General features: G+C 38.2%; 2 protein-coding genes across 4 annotated transcripts in view; one reads left to right on the top strand and one right to left on the bottom strand.

Moving 5' to 3' along the window:
- The window catches only part of SLC39A9 (solute carrier family 39 member 9), a 47,408-nt gene extending 42,878 nt beyond the window's left edge, over positions 1-4,530 (bottom strand). For all 3 annotated transcript variants that reach the window (XM_061180963.1, XM_061180964.1, XM_061180965.1), the window contains exon 1: positions 3,729-4,530. In XM_061180963.1, the coding sequence (XP_061036946.1) occupies positions 3,729-3,824 (96 nt within the window). In that variant the 5' untranslated portion in view covers positions 3,825-4,530. The remainder of the gene's footprint in view (positions 1-3,728) is intronic.
- A 363-nt stretch (positions 4,531-4,893) lies between these two features.
- Positions 4,894-20,591, top strand: ERH (ERH mRNA splicing and mitosis factor). The gene is made up of 4 exons (XM_061182693.1): positions 4,894-5,007; positions 8,629-8,716; positions 13,553-13,673; positions 20,079-20,591. The coding sequence occupies exons 1-4, from the start codon at positions 5,005-5,007 to the stop codon at positions 20,179-20,181; spliced, it is 315 nt and encodes a 104-aa protein (XP_061038676.1). The 5' UTR covers positions 4,894-5,004; the 3' UTR covers positions 20,182-20,591.
- Positions 20,592-23,983: the final 3,392 nt, after the last annotated feature.

The following is a 23,983-nucleotide window of genomic DNA, read 5'->3' as shown; positions in this document are numbered from 1 at the left end:
CGGCGAGCGGGTGTTACTCTTCGTTGCGGTGCACGGGCTTCTCACTGCGGTGGCTTCTCTTGTTGCGGAGCACGGGCTCTAGGCGTGCGGGCTTCAGTAGTTGTGGCACGCAGGCTCAGTAGTTGTGGTGCACGGGCTTAGCTGCTCTGGGCGTGTGGGATCTTCCCAGACCAAGGCTCGAACCCGTGTCACCTGCATTGGCAGGCAGATTCTTAACCACTGCACCACCAGGGAAGCCCTGTATGCCTTTTTTCCACTTCATTTTCTTAGTATTTCATTTCCACAAGTATATTGCTCTGCAATGGAATGGAAGTTAAACAAAAACTGGCATGCACCAGAGAATTTGAGGAGTGCTGCCCTAGAGCTCTGGTGCAAACACTTTGCTTTCCCAGCTCTGTGACAAAGAGGAGACGTGCTCAGGTAAATGACAATCCTCAGACCATCAATATAAAATCTCACTCTGGCCATCATTTATATCTGAACTTCATTCCTCAGTCAGAGCTCCTGATACGCTGGGTTTATCCTAGGTAATGTTAAGTTGCAGGCTCTCAACCTACTTATGTAGCATTTTCATTTAGAGTCAAAGAAAACTGCTCATTAACAACTGAATCTTAAAAACACAATATAGTGCTAAACTAGTGTGTCCAACTCTTTTATCCGACAAAACCTCATTTGTGTAAAGCATGTTTTGGCTGCCTTTTACAAGTTTAATTTTTCTCCTGCCCGTATGCTGAAGAAGAAAGCATCTTGATTATCAGTCACTTATAAATGCATTTGAGAATCAGAGATTTTGTTCCTTTGTTTTAGAAGTCATTTAGGCATAAGGAAGTTACAAAAGCATCAAGAAAGTTGGTTGGGGGGCAAGGCAGTGGAGAAAGTGACAAAAAAATCAATGCCACACAAACCTCTTGATGATCAGATATGGCAGCTAGACACCACTGCTACAGCAATTTCAGACTACTTGATTTTAACTCATTTCTAAATACTAATCCTGCCATAATTAATGGCTTTATTGATCTTTTATTCCTGCTTTGAGAAATTCTGAAGAAAAAAGTTTTGCATGACAAAGCAGACAGATTAAGAACATGAATAAAAAGCGTTATCTTTTCATATAAATGAAAGCGAACTGCAAAATAAATTAGGTTTATCGGTCCTTTTATTTATAATAACTCCAGTCCCCAAGAAAAGCTAGACTTCCTTAAAAAGAAAAGTTGTTTAGCCAATGTAGGAGTTTGGGGAACTATTCTCTAAGGGTAGAAACTGTGCTTCCTAGTCTCCACGAATGAAGTTTATTTTTTACACATTTATCACCTCACTAGTTTCGCAATACATTGATCTATAATAATAGTATAATTTGTCTAGAAAAAAATGCTAATTCCTAGGAGATAAAAATCACCAGTTGAGGGGCTTCCCTGGTGGCGCAGTGGTTAAGAATCTGCCTGCCAATGCAGGGGACACGGGTTCAAGCCCTGGTCTGGGAAGATTGCACATGCCGTGGAGCAACTAAGCCCGTGAGCCACAACTACTGAGCCTGAGCGTCTGGAGCCTGTGCTCCGCAACGGGAGAGGCCGCGACAGTGAGAGGCCCGCGCACCGCGATGAAGAGCGGCCCCCGCTTGCCGCAACTAGAGAAAGCCCTCGCACAGAAACGAAGACCCAACACAGCCAAAAATAAATAAATAAATTTAAAAAAAAAAAAAGAAAAAAAAAATCACCAGTTGAATTCTAAAATGTCTTTGACTAAGTTATACATAACTTTTATTTTTGTCCTAACAGCTCAAAATGCAGTTACTGCTGTAATAATGAACAGATATTATGAATGATGATTTATAGCATTTCAAGACCTGCATCTGGAAAAAAACCATTCGATCATCCACTTAGAAAGCCATAAGTGACATATCATACTAATTATCTTTATTAATAGCCTAGTTAATTACACCACTCATGTACACATTTCCTTCAGAGAGAAAAGAAGATAGCGTATACCTGCATATTGCAAAAATCACGCAAGACAGTTTGAGAAAATACTGAAACTGGAAAAGGTCTAAGAATTTTATAGAAATAAAAAGTTCTATCAGTTCTTCATTTGAATTAATTATAACTCTTGATAAATGTTATCTCAATAAGTTTTAAAATATACAAACCAACTTAAACTTCACAAATGTCAGCCCTAATAATATCAACTCAATTCTACTGTAGTTATAAGAAAATATGATTTATGCCAGAGGAGAGATAGCAGGCTCACAAAGGACTGGGCAGGCAGGTAGCCCAAACGAGTGAAGTAGGCTTCACAGCCAAGAAGGACCATGACAATCTATCACTAACTCAGCTCTAGCCAACTGTTACCTTGAGGAATAAGACAAAAACCAATAACAATAAAATTAACATTCTGCTAATCTAATAAAGTAAGTCTATGGGCTAGATTTGGTACATGGGCTACCAGTTTGCTACCTCTGCCACAAGGGACAGAGTGGCTAAGAACTGCTCTGAGTCAGAAAAACTGAGATTGAAAAAACGGCTCTGACTCTAACACACTTCATGAACTCGTCCAAGTTACATGATCTAAGTGTTAGTCTCCTCATCTGTACCTCACTGGGTTTTTAAAATGAAATTAGGTAATGTATATGTTCAATCATTAGATGCTGAAAGGAACGGATAAAAAAAGGAAACAGAAAAGGAGCAGCAGCAATTCAAGTCCCCCTTCTATCTGGCTGTGGGCTTTATTTCTCAAACTCATAATGCCTAGTTCCGCCTTCTTTCTCACCCACAGGTTATTTTCTTTACCAGCAATAAATGCCTCCTCTTTCCTCAGGTTTCAAGGCCTACCTCACACCTCACCTATACCTTTCCTTTATATCAATACTTCAGGCCATTCTCCACTCCCCTTTTCTTTGAAAGCACTTTCAGGACTGGCAGTGAAACTATCTTACTGCTGAACCCCAAGGTATACTCAAGAAATCCTGAATGTAGTAGTTTTTCTCCCTCAATCTTTGAGCGCTATGCATGTTGTGAACTCCTTATGACAACCTGAAGAACCTATCTGCACTTTCATCGAACAATGTTTTCATCATTCTTCCCTGTTAATGTTTGTCCAAGTAATGATAAAGAATCAAAGAAATTAAACAAAATGTCAAACCATAGTAACAAAAAAATTCATTTCTAAACAAACATTTGAAAACAACTTCAAAAACCCATTCAATGTTCTCCTTCTTGAAAAGGAAATGTGACTTAAGAACAATCTAATTTAGTGTTTTTCTTACTTCATTCTTATTACAGGTATCCAAAAAAATACCTTTCCCCAAAAAGCTATGCTTGATTTTCTCAAAAAGAGAAGTTACATTGATTTCAACTCATATGGACAAACAACATTCTCCATTTATATTTTGATTGCAATCCAGAATCTTGATTCTTTGGAACTTCTGGGTATCAAAAGAACATTATGGTGCCTCTCTCCCATAAAATGCACAGAGTCCCAAATTTTGGTATGCAATTTCAGCGAGTTCAGAGTATTCCAGAATCTTCAGTGGATCCACCCACCCCCGTTAAGAACTCAAGTGATGAAGAGGAGGTTTGTTTCTATTATTACATGTTATGCATCTTTCGAAAAGATAGTCTTCCTTAATAAGACCTTTAGCTCTGATATTAACTGGGGAAGCAGCTTCCCTTTACAACTGTCACTACTTCCCAGCTGCCATCCTGACAGCTAACAGAAAATTGAGAACTTCTTACCTCCGAGAAATTAACAGCCAAAGGAATGATTCCAGCCACGTAACATCCCACCAACATAGCCAGAGACAGCAGACTAATGGAGATGAAATCATCCATTCTGCCCTCCTTTATTCACCCACAACCAGACTACAAATTCTCGAGGCTTCGAAGGGTGCTTAGGTTCTTAAACGCGTGTGGTTGTTCAAAGATAACAAGTGGACTTTCAGTTCTTTGGTCCTCCCCACCGGCAGATGTGTTCACGAGGCACTTTTCTCTTGAACGTACCTGGAAACAGCCCCTTTTTGCTGATACTAGCACCAGAGAGAACGTTCAGCAATTTTAGGTCCCTGCCCGTAAATTTTCCGATACCAGTCACTGGATTCCCGTGGGTTAACAGATGAGAAAAGTCAATGGGAAAATATGCGAGTGAGCGATTTCTTCAGTCGTCGGAATAAGGGTAGCACAATGGGCCTACTTCCTCCACCAACAGCGTTCCAGACGGCAGCAGAAAAGGACGAAAACCCAAGCGAACTTGTTCGTTCTTCCAGCGGCCCTATCTCCCTGGGGCCGCCCCGCCTGTGATCCTCCCAGGTCTGGGACCAGCCCACCAATCCCGGCAAACTCTCTTCCGAGTCTAGAATGAGGAAAGGAGTCCTGCAGATGTCTAACGATGGGCCTTAGGGGTTCAGCAGCGAAGCTGATACAAAGCTGTCTCTGCCCTATACCCAGTGCTGCCCATGTTACTCCACTCCGCTGGGCCTTGACCCGGAGCCACCGATACTACAGCTGCCATGGCCGCCAAGTGGCACCTCTTCATTACTCCACTTCCGGATTGCCTTACCACCCCCTCCTTTAGAAGGGTACTTCCGGGTTACAACTGACCTATGCCCCGGGAATTCTTATACTGCCGCCATTTTTGAGTGGGGCCATTGAAAGATGACTTGTATCACCCTCTATACCAGTGATCAATTTAGCCGCATGCATAATAACGAGAGTACGGAAGACAGCGTCTTGAAAAAAAAATGATTCTTTTTCAAGTTCCGATACATTCCCCGTGGGTCTCGTCGCCCTTTTCCAAGATGGCTGAAACAGAGTCAGTATCTGCTCTAGCTGCCGGAAATATGTTAGTCTCTATGGTCCGAAAGGTTCTTTCGCGGTGTCTTTCTGACGACTTCCGGCGGCTCCTCTCGCGGGCATTGGCTGTTGGCTGCGTTGCGGCCAAACTCGTGTGCTGCGGCGGAGTCGGCGGCGGAGTCGGCAGCGGAGTCGGCAACGGCTGCAGCGAGAGTTTGGCGCGATGGTGAGAAAGGCCTAACCGGCTCCCCGAGCCCCCAGCCCCCAGGGTGACCCTAGCCCATACATCTTCTCCCCACCCAGTCCAGCGCGAGCATGCTGCTGCTCGGCCCTCCGGCATGTGGGTCGACCCTTCCCCTTCCCGCCGCGGAGACGCTGGGCCTGGCGGTAGGCCCCGGAGCCAGGGTCCGCCCTGCGGTCGCGCGCCCGCCGGCTGGCTCGGGCAAGGCGTGCGGTGCGGAGGATGCGCTTTCTCCGGATTGCTGCTTGGTAGAGGCAGGCGTGGGGAGGCTGCCCTTTCCCTCCAAACTCTCTAGCTTCCTGTGGGAACAATGGCCGAGGGATGTATGACAATCCTGTCCCAAAGCTGACAGATTGAGTCTACTGCACCCAGCATGTGGGCCAGGAGGGGTCGTCGTTGCTTTGTAGCGTGCTCTCTCAGCTATTCGCTTTTGTTTTTCTGTGCTCTGCCTTTTTGGAAAAATATGTAATATTTTTCCTTTTCTCTAAGACCTCCAGAGGCCTGGTTTGGTGTGGGTTTTTTGGGGGTTTTTTTGTTTTTTTCAGCCCTTAATCCTGTGCTTATCGTTATTTATATTCTCTTGGGGCTGGAGGCTGAAAAGATAGGTTCAGCGGAAGGTCCAGGTTCCTTAGAATCTGACCGGGTTGGTAGTGGAGTGGGTGGGAAGGGTTGTTGGTGGTTTTTTGTTTTTTGCTTGTGTGTGTGTATTTTGTAATCCGCAAAAAGGAGACGCTCACAGGGATTCTGAGGAGTCATGGTTACTTCCACACTTCAATTTTCGTTTTCTGGTTGCTGCAGTTATTAACAGATTATGCAGCTATTGTTAACAAGGAACTTTTTTCAGGTTGTCCTCTTCTGAATTTCAATGTTTGACCCAACATAATCTCCCAAAGAGGACTAGGAATTAGAAGACTGGGTCTCCAGTTTCCGTTTTGTTATAACTAGCAATGTGACCTTGGGCAAGTCGTTTCATCTCTGAGTTTCCTTCTTTCTCTGCCTTTTATGTCACTATTTGGTATTATATTAAAATGCTTAGATCAAAATCTGGGAAAATGACAGCAGTTAATATCAACAACCCATTCTCGTTGAACAAATATCAGTGATAATTCCTTATCATTTCAGATAGAATTAAAAATTGGAATTTGTATTTAAAGTGAACAATTGTTGGTTCAAAAGTCTTAAGTACTTTTGCTTTACTGAAGATACCAGCTTCAATTTCTTTTTTTTTTTCTTTTTGGTAGTTGGGGAGAAGCATTTGAAGCTAAAGAGCCAATGTTATGCACTGTAGTATTTCTGCAGCAGTAGAATGACTATTCTTAGGGTTCATGTTTGTGAGACTTTAAAAAAGTTAACAAAGCCAGATTAACTATTCATTAGAGTGAATCAAAGCCACTTGGTAATCAGAATAAGGATTTTATTAAGGTAATTCTGCATAAATTTTATTTTTCTGATTTAGGTTTCACAATGTTATCTTCCTATTGTGGCAAATATAAATATATATGTTTGCCTATATGTACTTATGTTTTGTATGTGTGTGTGTGTGTGTGTATGTGTATATACATATATATATATGGAACTGGTCATTCCCCTGAGAAAGAGTACCCTAAGGAAAGCCAGGACCAAATCTGTCCAGAAGAAGGAGAAAATTGATAGGGCAAATATATTTGGATTTTTAGTAAAACGAAAGGGTTCCAAAAATGGCTCCAATAAGAAGAAAGTGACCAAAATTGGTTTGAGAGGTATTACGATCTTAAACTGGTGACAGAAGGGCACTGCCACTTAAGAATAATAAGCATTTTGACTACAGTTCTGTAAATTTAGTCATTTCTTGTTCTTAATTTTTAAGCCTTGTCTTTGGGCAGTAAGTACTGAAAACAGTAAACTTCGCTCAGGTTCACTTTAAGGGTAGATATAAAAAGCATACTGTATAGCCATTTCCATATCTTTACTCTCTTAAGTGACTTAATCCTTTATTTTGCATTAGAATAAGAACAAAATTAATATAGTAGCAACTGGTATGGCTAGTGTATGGGGCAGGCCCTTTTGCAGGAATGCTAATGTAGTTTATAAATTAATTTTCTTCTCAACATATGACCTATTGAAACTACTGGTGACTTATAAAAACTTATAAATAACAAGTAATCTAATATACTGCTTTCTTTAGCTTTTACTCACTATTTAAGAAAGGCCTTGATTGTGTTCAGGTCGTTATAGGTGAGAATTACTTTTCATCTCTTGTCATCAAGTTCTGTTTTATTTCAAATCCTCAAACTTTTAATCAGAATGACTCAGTTCTTGATGGGGAGGGAGGAGTACGATAAATTCCTTTGTTTTTCATATTTTGTTCAAAGTACTATTTTGGGGGTGATTTATTCAGAAAGTCTAGGCATCAGCTATTTCAGTTGCAGATTGTTGGTGGTTAAAAATTCTGATCATTTCAAAACAGTTTGGTTCCTGTAATTAGGAGATTTTGTTTTTTACCCAAAAATAATAGTACAGCAGAAGAGAAGAGAAAAATATGAATAGTTTGATTTAGGATTGGGTTTACAGTGAGGTTACATCATACTTGAATTTAATTAATAAGCCTTAACACACTTGGCAAAAAATTAGAAGGGGTTGTACCCTCAACAGACCAGTGTTCTGGAGGCATTTTTGGTTGTCACACCTTGGCCAGGAGAGGGGAGTGCAGGTACTACTGGTATTTAGTGGGACTAGACCAGGGATACTGCCGAACATCCTGCAATGCACAGGACAGCCTCTGCAACAAGGAATCTTCCAGCCCCAAATGTAATAGTGCCAAGGTTGAGAAACCCTGAAATAGACCCACTAACAAAAACGTGCTCCCCAGTGAGGGTGAGATGGAAGATAAAAGTCTATCTGCTGTTCTTTAGGCCTGTGCACATCTCCTACCATGTGATCCTCTAGCTATTTTGTGTGATTCTAGAGTTTAAAAATACATTATTTTGGTACAACATAGCCCCTTAAGGTGAGTCATCTACTAGGTGAATAATTTAATGGATTTTCTAGGGTAATGTTAACTATATATACTAATTTTATATTGCCAATTTATCTTACGCCTTAATGCTTGAATCTAATCCCTGGATAAGATGTGACTTCACTGTTGTGCTAAAGTTAGAAAAAGAACATAGATTGATGCAGTGCTTGCAGTCATTATAGTGTCTTCCTTTTTCTCTCCTTTCATCAGCCCATATCTGTTTTTATTAGGGACTTAGTAGAGCTAGAGCTAGAAAGTGACCAATGGAGATAGAACACCTAAGCAGGTTTATAATCTGGCTAGGAAGATAGGTGCAAAAGAGAAAAAACAGTACAGGGTAGCTTATGCTGAGTACTTGCAGTCAGTAAGTGCAATAAAAGTTTGAGAAAGCACTCATTAAGGACTGGGAGGCTAAGAGAGACCTTACAGAAGGTAATGCAGCTTCTGGTGCTACACTTGGGCAAAGGCATAAGTATTGTAGAAGGAGCACCCTGATTAATAGTGTTTTAATAACCAATGATCATTTGTCATGAATGGAGATTCTATCTCATACTATGAATTTCTCAAATATGAGTTGGAAACTTATATTGAAATCACTTTTCCCTCCACAGTCTCACACCATTTTGCTGGTACAGCCTACCAAGAGACCAGAAGGCAGAACTTATGCTGACTATGAATCTGTGAATGAATGCATGGAAGGTAAGTTTAAACACTAGTCGAGGGGTAGAAATCTTTGAGTTTGTTTTGGGGGTGGGGAGGTGTTGGGGGGTGGGGGGGGCCGGGCTGTAGAGACTCCCCACTCCCACGCTAGCGTCCACACCGGCTTGTTGACGCTGGCCCGGGGTGAGAGTGGTAGGTGCTGCAACTCTCAGGTGTCTTGGGTTTGTTTTTTCTCCAGATTTCTTGCATTGTTAATTTGAGCAAGGAAAGTAGATATTTAGGACCGTATTTGTTGAATATTTGAAATATAAATTATATATACTGTCTTTTTCTGTTGCAAATATTACTTTACTTTTTTTTAATAAAGCTCATTATATAATGACTTTCCCAAGCCTCTGATTGTTATGTAAATGTTCTGTTATTTGTTATGTTATTTTGTTACTGTGTTATGTAAATATTTTACAGGTATTCCTTATATATTGTGGTTAAACTCAAGCACTGTAGAGTTGTTAAGGCAGGCCTGAGGAACCTAATAGTGCCTACAGAACCTAATGGTCTGCTTATTAAACAAATAAATGTTAAAAGCTAGTCCATCAGAATGTTAAAAAGTAAAAAATTAGCTCAGTGAATAAAGGCAGATGGAACCAAATCAGTATACTTTCCTGTACATTTGATAAGCTGGCACCACCCTGAAGGGAAGTGTTAGCCCTCAGTAAACCATTAGATGAGAGCACATAGATTGGATCATCACAAATTGGATTCATCTTTACATTTAATCATTACATCAAGTAAACCACCCTGCACCCTGTCTAGCAAATTGCACATTCTTCACTTCTTCCTATAAAGATTTTATAGTCCGTGTTTTTGCTGCGGGCATGTCCCTGAATTTGTTGATTATCTGAAACTAACAGGGTTAGACTTAAAATCTCTTCATTTAAAACCAACAATGGGTAGACCTGTGGGGGGAAAAAAGCTACTTGTAGTAATTAGAGACAGCTTCTAAGCTTTCCTGATCCTGCCATCAGATTCTGCTCTAGAAGAGCAAGGCTCTTGTTCTTTTCTCAGGTCCCTTCCTCTGCTGATATCCTTACTTGCCATTAAGGTAGACTTTGTACATACACTGTCTTTTTAATGAATACACTTTATTTCTAGAGCAGTTTTAGGTTTAAAGAAAAATTGAACAGGAAGTACAGAGAGTTCCCATATACTTCTCCCTAAACCCAGTTTCCCCTATTAATAAATCTTGCATTGGTATGGTACATTGGTTACAGTTGATGAACCAGTATTGATACATTATTATCAAAGTCCATAGTTTACATTAGGGTTCATTCTTTGTGTTGTGCAGTTCCGTGGGTTTTGCCAAATGCATAATGTCATGTATCTACCATTACAGTATCATATAAAATAGGCTCACTGTCCTAAAAATCCCCTGTGCTCCACCTGTTCATCCCTCTTCACCCCATCCCTGCCGCCTGGCAACCACTGGTCTCCTTGCTGCCTCCATTGTTTTTGCCTTGTCATAGAATTGGAATCATTGCCATATGTAGCCCTTTCAGACTGGCTTTTTTCACTTAGCAGTATGTATTTAAGGTTCTTCTATGTCTTTTTGTGGCTTGATAGCTCTTTTTTTTTTCTTTCTTTTAAAATTAGAAATGGTGGTTTATTTTCCATTTTAAAAGTTAAAATGGAAATACTGGAATCAGTTCTCACATGGTGGTTGCCAAATGGTAATTTTCTTTGTTATAGTAGTTAATATTCCTCTGGAATACAGAGCTTTCCCTCCCCGCATCCCTTTTTTAAAATTAATAGATTTGGGCTTCCCTGGTGGCGCAGTCGTTGGGAGTCCGCCTGCCAATGCAGGGGACACGGGTTCGAGCCCTGGTCCGGGAAGATCCCACATGCCGCGGAGCAACTAAGCCTGTGCGCCACAACTACTGAGCCTGCGCACCTAGAGCCCGTGCTCCGCAACAAGAGAGGCCACCGCAGTGAGAGGCCCGCGCACCCCAACGAGGAGTGGCCCCTGCTCGCTGCAACTAGAGAAAGCCCGCGCGCGGCAACGAAGACCCACCGCAGCCAAAAACAAAAACAAAAAAACAAACAAAATTAATAGATTTAGTTTTTTTAGAGTAGTTTCAGGTTTACAGGAAAATTGGTTAGAAAGTACAGTTCTATCATACCGCTGCTTCCTTCCCACCCCCTCCCAGTTTTCCCTATTATTTACATCCTGTATTAGTTTGACACGTTTGTTCCAATTGTAGAATCAATACTGATACATTATTAACTAAAGTCTGTAGTTTACATTAATGTTTGCTTTGAACATTCTGTGGATTTTGACATGTGTAATGACCATTTACTACCCTAAAAATCCCCTGTGCTCCACCTACTCATCCATCTCTCCCCCCAAACCTCTGGCAACCACTGATCTTTATAATATCTCCATAGTTTCACCTTTTCCAGAATGTTGTATGGTTGGAATTATAATATGTAGCTTTTTCAGATCGGCTCTTTCACCTAGCAATATGCTTTTAAGGTTTTTCCATGCTTTTCGTGGCCTGATAGCTCGTTTCATTTTATTGCTGAATAATAGTCCATTGTATGGATATAGCATAGTTTGGTTATCCATCACCTATTGAAGGATATCTTGGTTGCTTCCAAGCTTTGGCAATGAATAAAGCTGCTATAAACATTACTGTGTAGGTTTTTGTGTGGACCTGAGCTTTCATCTCCTTTGGGTAAATACTGAGGAGTATGATTGTTGGATCCTATAGTAAGGCTTTATTTAGCTTCGTAAGAAACTGACAGTCTGTCTTCAGATGTGGCTATATCATTTTGCATTCTCACCAGCAGTGAATGAGAGATCCTGTGGCAGCATTTGGTATTGTCAGTGTTTGGGATTTTTTTGCCATTCTAATAGATGTATAGTGATATCTCATTATTTTAATTTGCAATTTCCTCATGTCGTGATGTTGGGCATCTTTTCGTAACGCTTGTTTTCCTTCTGTATATCTTCTCTGGTGAGGTGTCTATTCAGATCTTTTGCCCATTTTTTTAATTGAGTTGTTTGTTTTCTTATTGTTGAATTTTAGGAGTTCTTTGTATATTTTTGATAACAGTCCTTTATCAGATATATGTTTTGCAAAGATTTTCTCCTAGTGTGTGGCATGTCTTTTCACTTTCTTGATAGTGTCCTTTGACATACAAAAGGTTTAAATTTTGATGAAGTCCAACTTATCTAAGAAGCCATTGCCTTATCCAAAGTCAAAAAGATTTGTGTCTATATTTTCTTCCAAGAGTTTTATAGTTTTGACTCTTACATTTAAGTCTCGGGGCCATTTTGAGTGAATATTTATGCATGGTGTGAGATGGATCCAAGTTCTTTCTTTTGCATGTGAATGTACAGTTGTCCTAGCACCGTTTGTTAATAAAACTACTCTTTGTCCATTGGATTGTCTTGGTCTCTTTGTCGAAAAGCAGTTGACCGTAGATGTGAGGGTTTATTTGTGGACTTTTGCTTCTATTCCATTAATCTGTGTGCCTGTCTTTATGCATAAGCAGTACCACACTGTCTTGATTACTGTAGTTTTGGAATAAGTTTTGGGATCAGGAAGTGTGAGTCTTCCAACTTTGTTCTTTTTCAATATTGTTTTGACTATCCTAGACCCCTGTATTTCTGTATCAAATTTAGGATCAGCTTCTCAGTTTCTGCAAAAGTACCTCAGATTTTGATATGGATTGCGTTAAATTTATAGATCATTTGGGGGAGTATGACCATCTTGATATTGAGTCACCCATTCCATGAACATGAGATAGCATTCCATTTATTTAAATCTTTACTTTCAGTGACATTTTATAGTTTTCAGTGTGTGTCTTGCGTCTTTTTTATTAAATTTACTCATAAGAATTCTTTTTTGATGCTATTTATTTCATTTTCAGATTATTTATTGTTGGGATATAGAAATATTGATTTTTGTATATTGACCTTATATCATGCAATCTTGCTGCACTCATTTATTAGTTCTAATAGTTTGTGTTTTGTAGTTTCCTTAAGATATTCTGTATATAAGATCGTGTCATTTGTGAATAGAGATAGGTACACTTCTTCCTTTCCAATCTGAATGCTTGTTATTTCTTTTCCTTGCCAAATCAACCTGACTAGAACCTCCAATACAATGTTGAATAAGAGGCAAGAGTGGATATTCTAGTGTTCTTCTAATCTGAGTGGGAAAGCATTCAGTCTTTCACCGCTAAGTATGATGGTAACTGTGGGTCAGTGCTACAATGAAATTTCCTTCATTGTAAAAGGTTTTTACTTCCTTTCCATTTCACCCTTTCTATGAAGGAACTTATGAGTGATGTTTCTGATCACAGTGTGTGTACCAGTACCAATCAAAAACCCTTACTAAGATGGCTTTTGACAACTCTGTGGTTGAATATTACTTTTTCTTAGGAAATTTATGAAGTCAATTTAGAGGTACATGAAGACCTGTATGTACAGGATAGAACATATTTATTTATTGAAAAACCTGCTACGACACACACTGTCGGAATTCCCCGGCGATCCAGTGGTTAGGACACTGCGCTTCCACGGCAGGGGGCCCGGGTTCAATCCCTGGTCAGGGAACTAAGTGCCACAAGCTGTGCGCGGTGCAGCCAAAAAAAAAAAAAGTTTTATTATTAAGGCACAAGATACCAACATTCTGGTGAATTTATAAAATTTTTAAAAATTTGCTAGTGGCAACAGTGAAAACAAAAGTGATCAACTTTTCTTTTCCCAGCCCAATTTTATAAAAATAAATATTATGATATTAGCATATAACACTACTCATATCTAAAGTTCATACAATTGTAAGATCTTGGTTTTCCCCTCCCTCTTAGGTGTTTGTAAAATGTATGAAGAACATCTGAAGAGAATGAATCCCAACAGCCCCTCTATCACATATGATATCAGTCAGTTATTTGACTTCATTGATGACCTGGCAGACCTCAGCTGCCTTGTGTAAGTATTAGCCGCCATATCTCTTAAATTGTATTTTTCTGTTTGTTTGTTTGAGGCAATTTATGGTACTGGGAACTCACTCTGCCTGACACTGATCGTTGTGTTTTGCTTACTATGTATTAATTAATATTTCTTCTGCATGTGGCTCATAAATTAAGTTGTCAACATAAAGCTAAAGGCACAGGAAAATCTTAAGAACTTTGCTCATTGATGCAGTTAGTATGCATCAACTTTGAACTGAGAACTTTGTTCCTTAAACTTAATAATCTTTTTCTTAGTTTTTTTTTTTCCCATTATAGTCTTTATCCTAAAGCAGTTGGCTTTGGATTAAAACTAAGATTATTCTGTTTTCATGACATTATTTTTAGAATGTAAATATATGTAGGACTGAAATGGAATTTAATTTTAATTCCACCCAGTGTTAATCAAGTATATTTTGGCATGTTAGAATGAGATTTTTTTTTTTATAGACCCTTATGTTTTCTATTCGCAGAGGTTTGTCAAATTAAAAATTTTTTCCTAACATATTATGCTTGTTATAATTTATTTCAATAATTACTTATCACCACTATTATTAAGGAGCAAGTGAGTCTGTAATACTTACTCAGTCTCCTCAACATTTTGGGACAAGAGCCTGAGGATAAGTACAGCTAATTTTAAAGAGGAAAATGGAAGTACCTTACAATGAGATCTTCAGTCACCAGATGCCTTAATGTTTATTACATGCCAGACACTGTGCTAGAAGAAAAAAATATTTTTCAGTGGTGAAAAACATATAGGTCCTACTCTGAGGCACTTCCTGGATCACAACTGGAGCCAAGCCTGGACTTGCTGTCTCACCAAAGATTGCTGGTGAAAATAAGCATCTTCTTGCAATTTTTGAGTTTTGTTTTCTGCATCTCTTCATTGTGTTTCAGTTAAGCCATTTCATTTTGTTCACTCAGAACATTCAAGTGATCCAGTTCTGGTCTTTAATGAAATGTGTTTATAATTTTATTATTTTAATATAAAAACTCAGAAAACTGTTGAGGCCAATAGAGCTATATATATTATGCTATGTTGGTTTGTAATGACTATAGTTGATCTGTTTATTGCCTGATGCACACAGAGACACATACATATTCATTTAACAAATATTTATTAAGTGCCAACTATGTACCATGTGTGTTCTAGGCACTGGGGATTGAGCAGTGAATAAATTAAGTTAAAAGGAACCCTGTGAAGCTGCAGAATAAGTGAGGGGGAGAGTAGAGGGAGATGAATTTGGTGGGGCAGAGAGGGTGATATCCTAGAAGCCAATTCAAAAGTACTTCATATTATTGGTAGGTCAAATTAATGAGGACTGAGAACTGACTCTTGGTTTAGCCGTGTGGAAGTCTTTGGTGACTTCCAGAGCAGTTTTGGTAGTGTGACAGGAGTAAAATCTTTATATATTCCAGTGAGTTTAAGTTAATGAGAAGAGAGAAATTGTAGGCAGCCAACACAGACAACTTTTTTGAAGAATGTAGCTCAGAAGGAGGGCAGAGAAATGGGGTTATAGCTAGAGAAAGGAATACCTTTTTTTTCGCTTTAATTTTGTTTTTAAGCTGAGAGAAATAATGGTAAGTTTGCAGGCTGTTGGGATGATGTAGTAGAGAGGGAAAAATTGATGGCTTTAGGTAGGATCTTGGACAGTACATTAATAGTAAAGTAGGAAGGATGGGCAGATATGGTGGAAGCTTGGGGAAGTTGTTTTCTAATTGCTTTAGTTACCTCAGGAAGATAGGAAGAAGGACGCCATTTGAAATTAAGGGTGAGGGAGGAGGTGTCGGAGGCTTGTGAAAAGAGGTAAGAAATTATCTAGGAGGGTGAAGGGATTAGGGAATGTGTGGTTTAAGAGGTACTTGATAATGAATTTAAAGTTAAATTAATCATGTGATAATAGTTTTTTCCTAGTCACTCTTAACCTGAATGGTTACAGGTGAGTCTCTACAGGTAGAGAATTAGCAGAGATTTTGCTAACAGTTGAGGATGTATGCAAGGGACTGAATGACCATGTAGGGGTTGGGATGGGGTGGGGACAGGTAGGATCAATTAATTACAGGTCACAGTGGGGTCAAAGGATTGTTGAAGGTGGGGTATTAGGAAGTAGTGATGAGAGAACAAGGTGCTTGAAATTGGGAGATTGAAGTTGCTGGTAATGAGAAGGTATAGGGATCTGGCCAAGGAAGGGCAGGAGATGAGATCATTGGAGGAGAGGAGTTCAAGGAACTGAGAGGCCCAGATGTTGGCAGGATCATCTAGTGGATATGAAATCACCAATAATGTGTTTATTTACTTTCTAGAATTTGAGAACAGGGAGCTTTGTTTTTGTTCACTGCTCTATCCCCAGTGCCTAGAATAGTATTTGGCACATAGTTGATATTGAGTAAATATTGGTTGTTAGAATACATGTCATCAATATAATATGATTTGAGGCATAGCTTTTTAAAATTATTGGTAATCTTCCTTTTCTCTCATTTGCATTACAGAGCTATAGTCAGAAATGATAGGTTGGTCTAAATAAAAGTGAAAGAATCTAATATGACTTCTTTCATGCTAAATTTTGCAGTGTCTTATATTCTCAGAAATCTTGGAAGTTATTTATCTGATTAAGCTGTGGGTATTTTATTTTATTTTATTTTTACACTGTGATGGAGGGTTTTGTTTGTTTTTTGTTTTTGTTTTTTAATATATCTTTGTTTTAGGTGTATTTGGGGAAATAGTCACACTTGAACTTAAACATTGGATGTTTCAGTTGGAACTTAAAATTTTAACAGAGCTAGTGTGCACATTCTCACTTCATTCTTTAAATGAATTGTTGATTTTATTTTAAAAATTAATGGCTGTTTTTCTGATTCTATAAAAATCACTTATTGAGACATTGGGTATCTAATCCTGATGGATTGGGATGTGGCACTCATTCGCAACAGATGGGGAATTACTTACAACCTTGGGAGGTTATGGTTAAGATCTAACTGGAGTTTTAGGATTAGACATAGCTGAGTTTGAATCCTGGCTCTGTCATTTGCTAGCTCCCTTGGGCAAGTTAGCTTAATACTGCTGAACCTCAGACTGCTTATTTGTAAAATTTAGATACATCTACCTCACAGGACTACTGGTGAGGATGCAGTGCTTACTTAGCACAACAGTATCGGGTAGATGGCAGGAACTCCCTTTTTAACTAGGTTGACTTCAGGCAGGGTTTCATTTTTAATTACAGTGAGTAGGTTGGTTCTTTAAAATTTGCCACAAGTAGAATGATAGTTTCAAATTTCACAAGTGAGTTAAATTGTACTGTTAACGAATAAAGAGGTGTTATGTTGGTTTTTTGACAGTGAAAGTTACACAGAGTAAAATAGTAGCTTTTATAGGGACATACTACAGGTATGTCATTAGTGATAGAACATAACATTTCTAACTTTGTGGCGTTAAGTGTAAACCAGAAACTACGTCTAGCATGCTAAAATGATTTCTAATACTTGTATTATTAAAGCAAAACAGAGGAAAGACATCTTTAATTATATATATTATATACAATTATATATATTACAGTAATTAATTATTATAGATAATTTTTTCTATGCTGTAGTAGTTCAGGTAGTATAAAAGAGAGATTAATGGTAATCTATAGTTTTTACTTGTCTGAAAAACTGTAAACTGTAGCTACTTATGTTTCTATCTCTAATGTTGAACTTTTGGCCTTTGAAAACTTTCAGAATCGAATTTGGATTTAGAACCATTTTGCCCATATGACTTTGTTATTTGAATGTTCCAGAGAAATAAGATTTCCAAAATTGCTTCCAAAGAGGTCACCTATTACCATGGCATTTCCTATGACAGCACATCCTGCCCCTCTCCTTAATCAGGGATTGTGACTTGGCCTGTTATTCCTCAGACCAAGAATTGAGTTCATTTTTGGTTTGTAATTGTTGTGTACTCGTTGCTTGTATTAAGTTTAAATGGCAAGACATTTTTTATTATTTATTCTTAAACCAGTAGAGGAAGAATGGAATAAGTAAGATACTTTGTTGACATAATTAAACCCAAAACAAACTGACCATGCATTAATAGTAAAATTTATTCATGAAGGATTTGTATTTCATATATTTGAAATCAGAGTACAAATTTCTTCACAGTTCTGTGATCTGTTAGGTGGGTTTTTTTGTTTTTTGTTGTTTCGGTTTTTTTTCTTTTTTAAATAGGCTTTTTTTAAGATTAAGATAACAGTCTTTTGGCCTTTCAAGATGAGGGCTTTTCTTGTTTGCTTAGAGACAGAGGGATATTTTTATCCTTAGTTATTGTAATAAGGAAGGTACTCCTTCCTAATCAGGAAGACAGCTTGATATCAGTGAAGACCCCAGCTGATTTCCCTGCTCAGATCCACAGCTTCTGTTCTTGCATAAACCTGCACTTATTTTTATTCTTTTTTGGCCACGCTGTAGGGCATGTGGGATCTTAGTTCCCTGACCAGGGATCAAACTCGCACCCCATGCATTGGGAGCGTGGAGTCTTAGCCACTGGACCACCACTTTAGGAAGTCCCTAAACCTGCACTTACTGATCATAACAGTAGGCTAAAAGATTTATCTGTGCCAACAGCTAGGGATTTTATTAATGTACTTAACATTTAATTGTCTCATTTTCAAGTGTCAGTTAACAGCCATCAACATACAGCTTTCCATAAAGAAGGCATTATTAACTATTTCTTAAGTTGGAAAATAGCATGCAAGTTGATGGATTCTAAAGTGATCTTGGTGGGGGGAATGATCTAAATAAGCCTGTCCCACCCAGATATTATAGTTCTGAAAAATTCTTTTCCTTTTTTATTTCTGTTCCAGTGTTAATATAAATATTGTAGTCTAGTCTGCCCTACCTTGGAGTAGACTAGATTAGCACTTATTTAATCAGGACGTATGAACAGAGGATAGTCAAAGAAAATTGGTTTACTTTTTAGAGTATTTCTCATTGTAACAAAAGGACATTAGTAAAAAACCAAATGTTTTGTAAAAGTAGAAACCTTATGCATTTTTAATAAACCAGATTCTGACCTTACCATTCAGGGGAAGGATATGATAATGGTGTAAAGCATTCCTACTTTGGAATTTGTTTCTCTTCAAAAATTGGGTCGTAGGTTTCTAGCTTAGTGGTTCACAGTAAGGACTCTGGTCAGGAATGTTTAAGCTTTCACTCCTTGCCTGAAGTCACTTAGCTAATAAGTTACTGAACTTTTTTGAGCCTTGGTTTCCTCCTTTATAAAACAAGGATAATAATTTTATCTACTCACAGCGTTGTAAACAGGATTAAGTGAGTTGATTCAGATGAGTGCCTAAAGCAATACCTAGCAGTTGGCAACTTCTTAATAGGTATTTACTATCATTTGTATTTATATGTATATAATTTTTTGCTGAGAAGCTAAAAAATGAGACTTCTGGGTAAAATGAAACAATAATTGATAAATTAGATATTTCATTTTTCTAGGGCATCCCTAAGGGTTTTTTGTTGTTTTTTTTTTTAAGGCAAGTTGCATCCTTCGCCTCTCTTGAATGCCATGCGGTGTTTCCACCAGATGGTGCACATGGCTTTGAAACACTGTGATGTGCCTTGTATTTGTGCAATCTCTGCTTACTTATTGTCTGCTTTTTTTATACTATAGCTTTAGTTTTTTTTAACTCCAAAAAAATGAATTTATTGCTTAACCAGCTAGATTTCAGTTGTAGGTCAGCTGGAATGTTTCTGTTTTTTGAGTCCTCTAAAGATACCTTGAGTGATTTGGCTATTAAGTTGATGCCTTATACTCCCAAAACCCTGGAATCCTATTGGAGCTTCATTGCTAATGCTACTCCTTGTACTCCAGACCCTTCCCAGCCTCTAGCATTGTTTATATTAAAAAGCAAATCCTAAAATATTGGATATATATAAAAGTATTTCCTTCTGTTAATACTTTTCAGGGAAGAAATCTTTTTGGCAGTAACATGTTAAAGGTTTTTTTTTTTTAAGTTGATTCAATGTAAATTTAGCAAATTTGAATTCGTGTTCAATTTTTGTTTTTTAATCACTAAAAGAACCATAAAAATAGTAACTATGTAGGAGAAAGAACACATGGTTTCTGGTCATACTTTGTCAAGAAGTAGATGTGTAACATTACACATTTAACTTAAGATCTCTAGGCCTTGGTTTCTTTTTCTGCTGTAAGATGGTACTAGGTGATCTAAACTTCATATCGCTTAAAATTCAAGTTATGTAATCAGCTCTTTTATGTTTTCATTAAGTTCATGTGTGAACATGTGCACATCTGTGCCATCATTGGGCAGTTATGATTTCAGGTTTTAAAAACATGACAGTAATTGACCATTGTAACTTTGCTTATTACCTTTCTGTTCCTCAGTTACCGAGCTGATACCCAGACATACCAGCCTTATAACAAAGACTGGATTAAAGAGAAGATCTACGTGCTCCTTCGTCGACAGGCCCAACAGGCCGGGAAATAGTTGAGTTTGGAAGCGTTAGGGGGATGGGGGTGGGCTTGGAACACAGGTGTGTACAGTGTGCTGTAGTAGAAGTTTTGTATTATAGTAATCCTGTTTCCATTTTGGTACACTCTAGCCAGGATTGAATGTATTAGATAAATATGAGGATCTTGTTCAATCTGAAACCCCCTTTGCCCCCTTCTCTCCACTCCTTTTTTTTTTTACTTAAACATTTTTATGATGATTTAGATGGAAGTTGGTTTTTGTCAGTTAATGTTGGTTCCAGTCCTTCAGACTGTTCATATCTGCTTTACAACATTCACTGTACTAACCCTTCTTCAAATCAGGGTGGGGGTGGTGACGCGGTTTAGTTATGTCATCAAGACGAAGTCGTAGTGAAAAACAAATAAATGTCCTTTAGTTATATTTTCCCCCTGAGTGATTTTTTTTTTTGGTCTCTGAACTGAATTGGATTTTCTTGCCAAAGCATTATCAGTTTCTAAACCAGTAGCCTGCTACACAGTGAATTTGAAGAAAACCTATATATGTGCTGAGTATGTTTTGCTGTGGCTTATATGAAGCTAAAGAGCTGTAAGTGAATCTCAGTTGTATCTCCAAGGTTTGTACCTACTGTTGATGCAAACATTATGAAGCTCTTTCTGGGGACATAGCTTATCTACAACAGCAGCCAGGTTAATTCCTTAGCTTTGGTGATGTACTTCTTCTGGAAGGTCCTTGTGCCTTCTCATAGCCTTCAGCAGTTGAATGCTGATTACCACCCCTGTATAGAAGCTATGAGGATGAGGGAAAGACCACAGAAAAGTACAAGATAATCTTGGTTTTAGTGTAAAGATTGTGGTCACATTGTGACTTGAAATGCACTACATTGTACCTCCAGTCATATATGAGAACATTCCCTGATTCTACTATTATCACACTTCACCAATAGCTAGTAATATCTTTACACACTATAAGATTGGCAGTTTTTTTGGAGGCTTCATGACTGGCCTTATATTTCCCTTGTCCCCGCCCTCACTTCCACATTAGAGCTTTAACTGTTTTGATTTATGCAGAATGAAATTATATGTGTAGCTGTAGTTAATATTTCACTGTGAATCAGCTAATTTTTAAAGCTAAAATGTTCTCAGGAAAAAATATAGATCCAAAAGTAAGTCAGATTGGGCTTCCCTGGTGGCACAGTGGTTAAGAATCCACCTGCCAGTGCGGGGGACACGGGTTCAAGCCCTGGTCCAGGAAGATCCCACATGTTTCGGAGCAACTAAGCCCATGCGCCACAACTCTGAAGCCCTCGCACCTAGAGCCCATGCTCTGCAACAAGAGAAGCCACCACAATGAGAAGCCCGCGCACCTCAGCAAAGAGTAGCCCCCGCTCGCTGCAACTAGATAGAGAAAGCCCACGTGCAGCAATGAAGACCCAACACAGCCAAAAATAAATTTAAAAATTTTTAAAAACCCAACAGATTAGACACTGCAGAATAAAAGTGTAATGAACTTGAAGTTAGAGCAATAGAAACTTAAACACTGAAGCATAGAAAGAAATTGGAAAAAAAAAAGCTTCAGTGACCTGTAAGATAATGACAAATTGTCTAAAATGTATAATTGAGAGTCTCAGGAAAAAGGAGGATGTGGAGAGAACAAAATGTTGAAGAAATAATGCCAGAAATTTTCAAATTTGATGACAACTCTAAACTCAGATTCACAAAGCTCAACTAACGCTAAGTATGATCAATAAAACACACACATATCATAATTAAATAGCTAAAAACTAGTGATAAAGAAAAAATCTAAACAATAAATGCTGGAGAGGGTGTGGAGAAAAGGGAACCCTCTTGCACTGTTGGTGGGAATGTAAATTGATATAGCCACTATGGAGAACAGTATGGAGGTTCCTTAAAAAGTAAAAATAGAACTACCATATGACCCAGCGATCCCACTACTGGGCATATACCCTGAGAAAATCATAATTCAAAAAGTCATGTACCACAGTGTTCATTGCAGCACTATTTACAATAGCCAGGACATGGAAGCAACCTAAGTGTCCATCGACAGATGAATGGATAAAGAAGATGTGGCACATATATACAATGGAATATTACTCAGCCATAAAAAGAAATGAAATTGAGTTATTTATAGTGAGGTGGATGGACCTAGAGTCTGTCATACAGAGTGAAGTAAGAGAAAAACAAATACCGTATGCTAACACATATATATGGAATCTTAAAAATAAATAAACAAATAAATAAATGGTTCTGATGAACCTAGAGGCAGGGTAGGAGTAAAGATGCAGACATAGAGAATGGACTTGAGGACACCGGGAGAGGGAAGGGTAAGCTGGGACGAAGTGAGAGAGTAGCATTGACGCATGTACACTACCAAATGTAAAATAGATAGCTAGTGGAAAGCAGCTGCATAGCACAGGGAGATCAGCTTGGTGCTTTGTGACCACCTAGAGGGGTGGGAGGGAGACGCAAGAGGGAGGGGATATGGGGATATATGTATACATACAGCTGATTCACTTTGTTATGCAACAGAAACTAACAACAGTGTAAAGCAATTATACTCCAATAAAGATGTTAAAAAAAAGACAAAAACAAAATCTTAGCAGCCAGAGGAAAAACGCAGATTACATATAGAGGAACAAACATAAGAATGACAGTAGAATTCTCATCTGAAACTATACAAGCCAAAAGAATGGAATGACATTTTTTTGATGCTAAGAGAAAAAACTGTCAACCTAAAATTGTATATTCATTGGACATATCATTCAAAAATAAAGGCAAAATAAAAGATTCTTCAGACAAACAATCTGTGATAATTGGTTGCTAGCATACTTGTACTACAAGAAATGTTAAAGGAAGTTCCTCAGGCAGAAGGAAAATAAAAACAGAAACTTGGATCTACACAACAACATGAGAAGCACCAGAAATGGTAAATATGTGGGCAAATACAATAGACTTTTTTCTCGTTTTTAAATTTTCTAGTAGATAATTTACTGTTTAAAGATGTACTGTGTGTTTATAACATCTAGAATTAAATAATTGTGTAAAGGACAGTAGGGCGAAATGGAATTACATGCTTGAGAGATTTTTAACACCAACATGAAGTGGTATAATTGAAGATGTACTGTGAAAAGTGAAAGATACTGTAAACCTGAGTGCAATCACTTAAAAAAAAACCACCCTCAATTCAAAAGAAGGCAGGATAATGTGGAAGCCTGGAGTTGGAGGGGTTGCCATGGTAAAGCTAACTCCCTCTCACCCACATGCATTTGTTGTGGAGTATCTACTCTGTTCCAGGACCCGCAGAACAAACAACAGGTGGTCAAATAGATAACAAATAGCAAAATGGTAGATTTAGATCCCATCATACTGGTAATTACATTAAATGTAAATGGTCTTAGCCCTTAAATAAAAAGATTGGGAATGTCAGACTAGATGAATAAAGTAAGACACAACTATATGCTAAACCCACTTTAAATATAAAAATATAAAAACAGGTTAAAAGTAAAAAGATGGGGAAAAAATATGCCATGCAAACACTAAGCTTAAGAAACTGACAGATATAGTCAGTATCAGACAAAAGCAGACTTCATAATGAGGGATGTTGTATAATCATAAAAGGGTAAATTTACTAAGAGACATAATCTTAAATATGCCACTCAATAATGGAACTCAAAATATATGGAGTGAAAAACTTTTCGGGAGATTCTGATGTGCTAGCACTACCTCTCATTCTGAATGTTGCATACCTCTTGCACCTAAATCTGCACCTAAAATGCAGATTTAGGTCAGTGGACTTTGAC

The sequence above is a fragment of the Eubalaena glacialis genome, chromosome 2 (assembly GCF_028564815.1).
Source record: "Eubalaena glacialis isolate mEubGla1 chromosome 2, mEubGla1.1.hap2.+ XY, whole genome shotgun sequence".
In the NCBI taxonomy this organism is placed as follows: Eukaryota; Metazoa; Chordata; class Mammalia; order Artiodactyla; family Balaenidae; genus Eubalaena; species Eubalaena glacialis.
The sequence above is the reverse complement of the archived record's forward strand: the minus strand, read 5'-3'. Positions and strand labels throughout refer to the sequence as shown.

Bases quoted from the DNA above. Each gene is read 5' to 3' on its own strand.
- ERH (XM_061182693.1), top strand. The intron at 8,717-13,552 runs GTAAGTTTAAAC...CCTCCCTCTTAG, and splicing joins TGTGAATGAATGCATGGAAG to GTGTTTGTAAAATGTATGAA. The intron at 13,674-20,078 runs GTAAGTATTAGC...TCTGTTCCTCAG, and splicing joins GCAGACCTCAGCTGCCTTGT to TTACCGAGCTGATACCCAGA.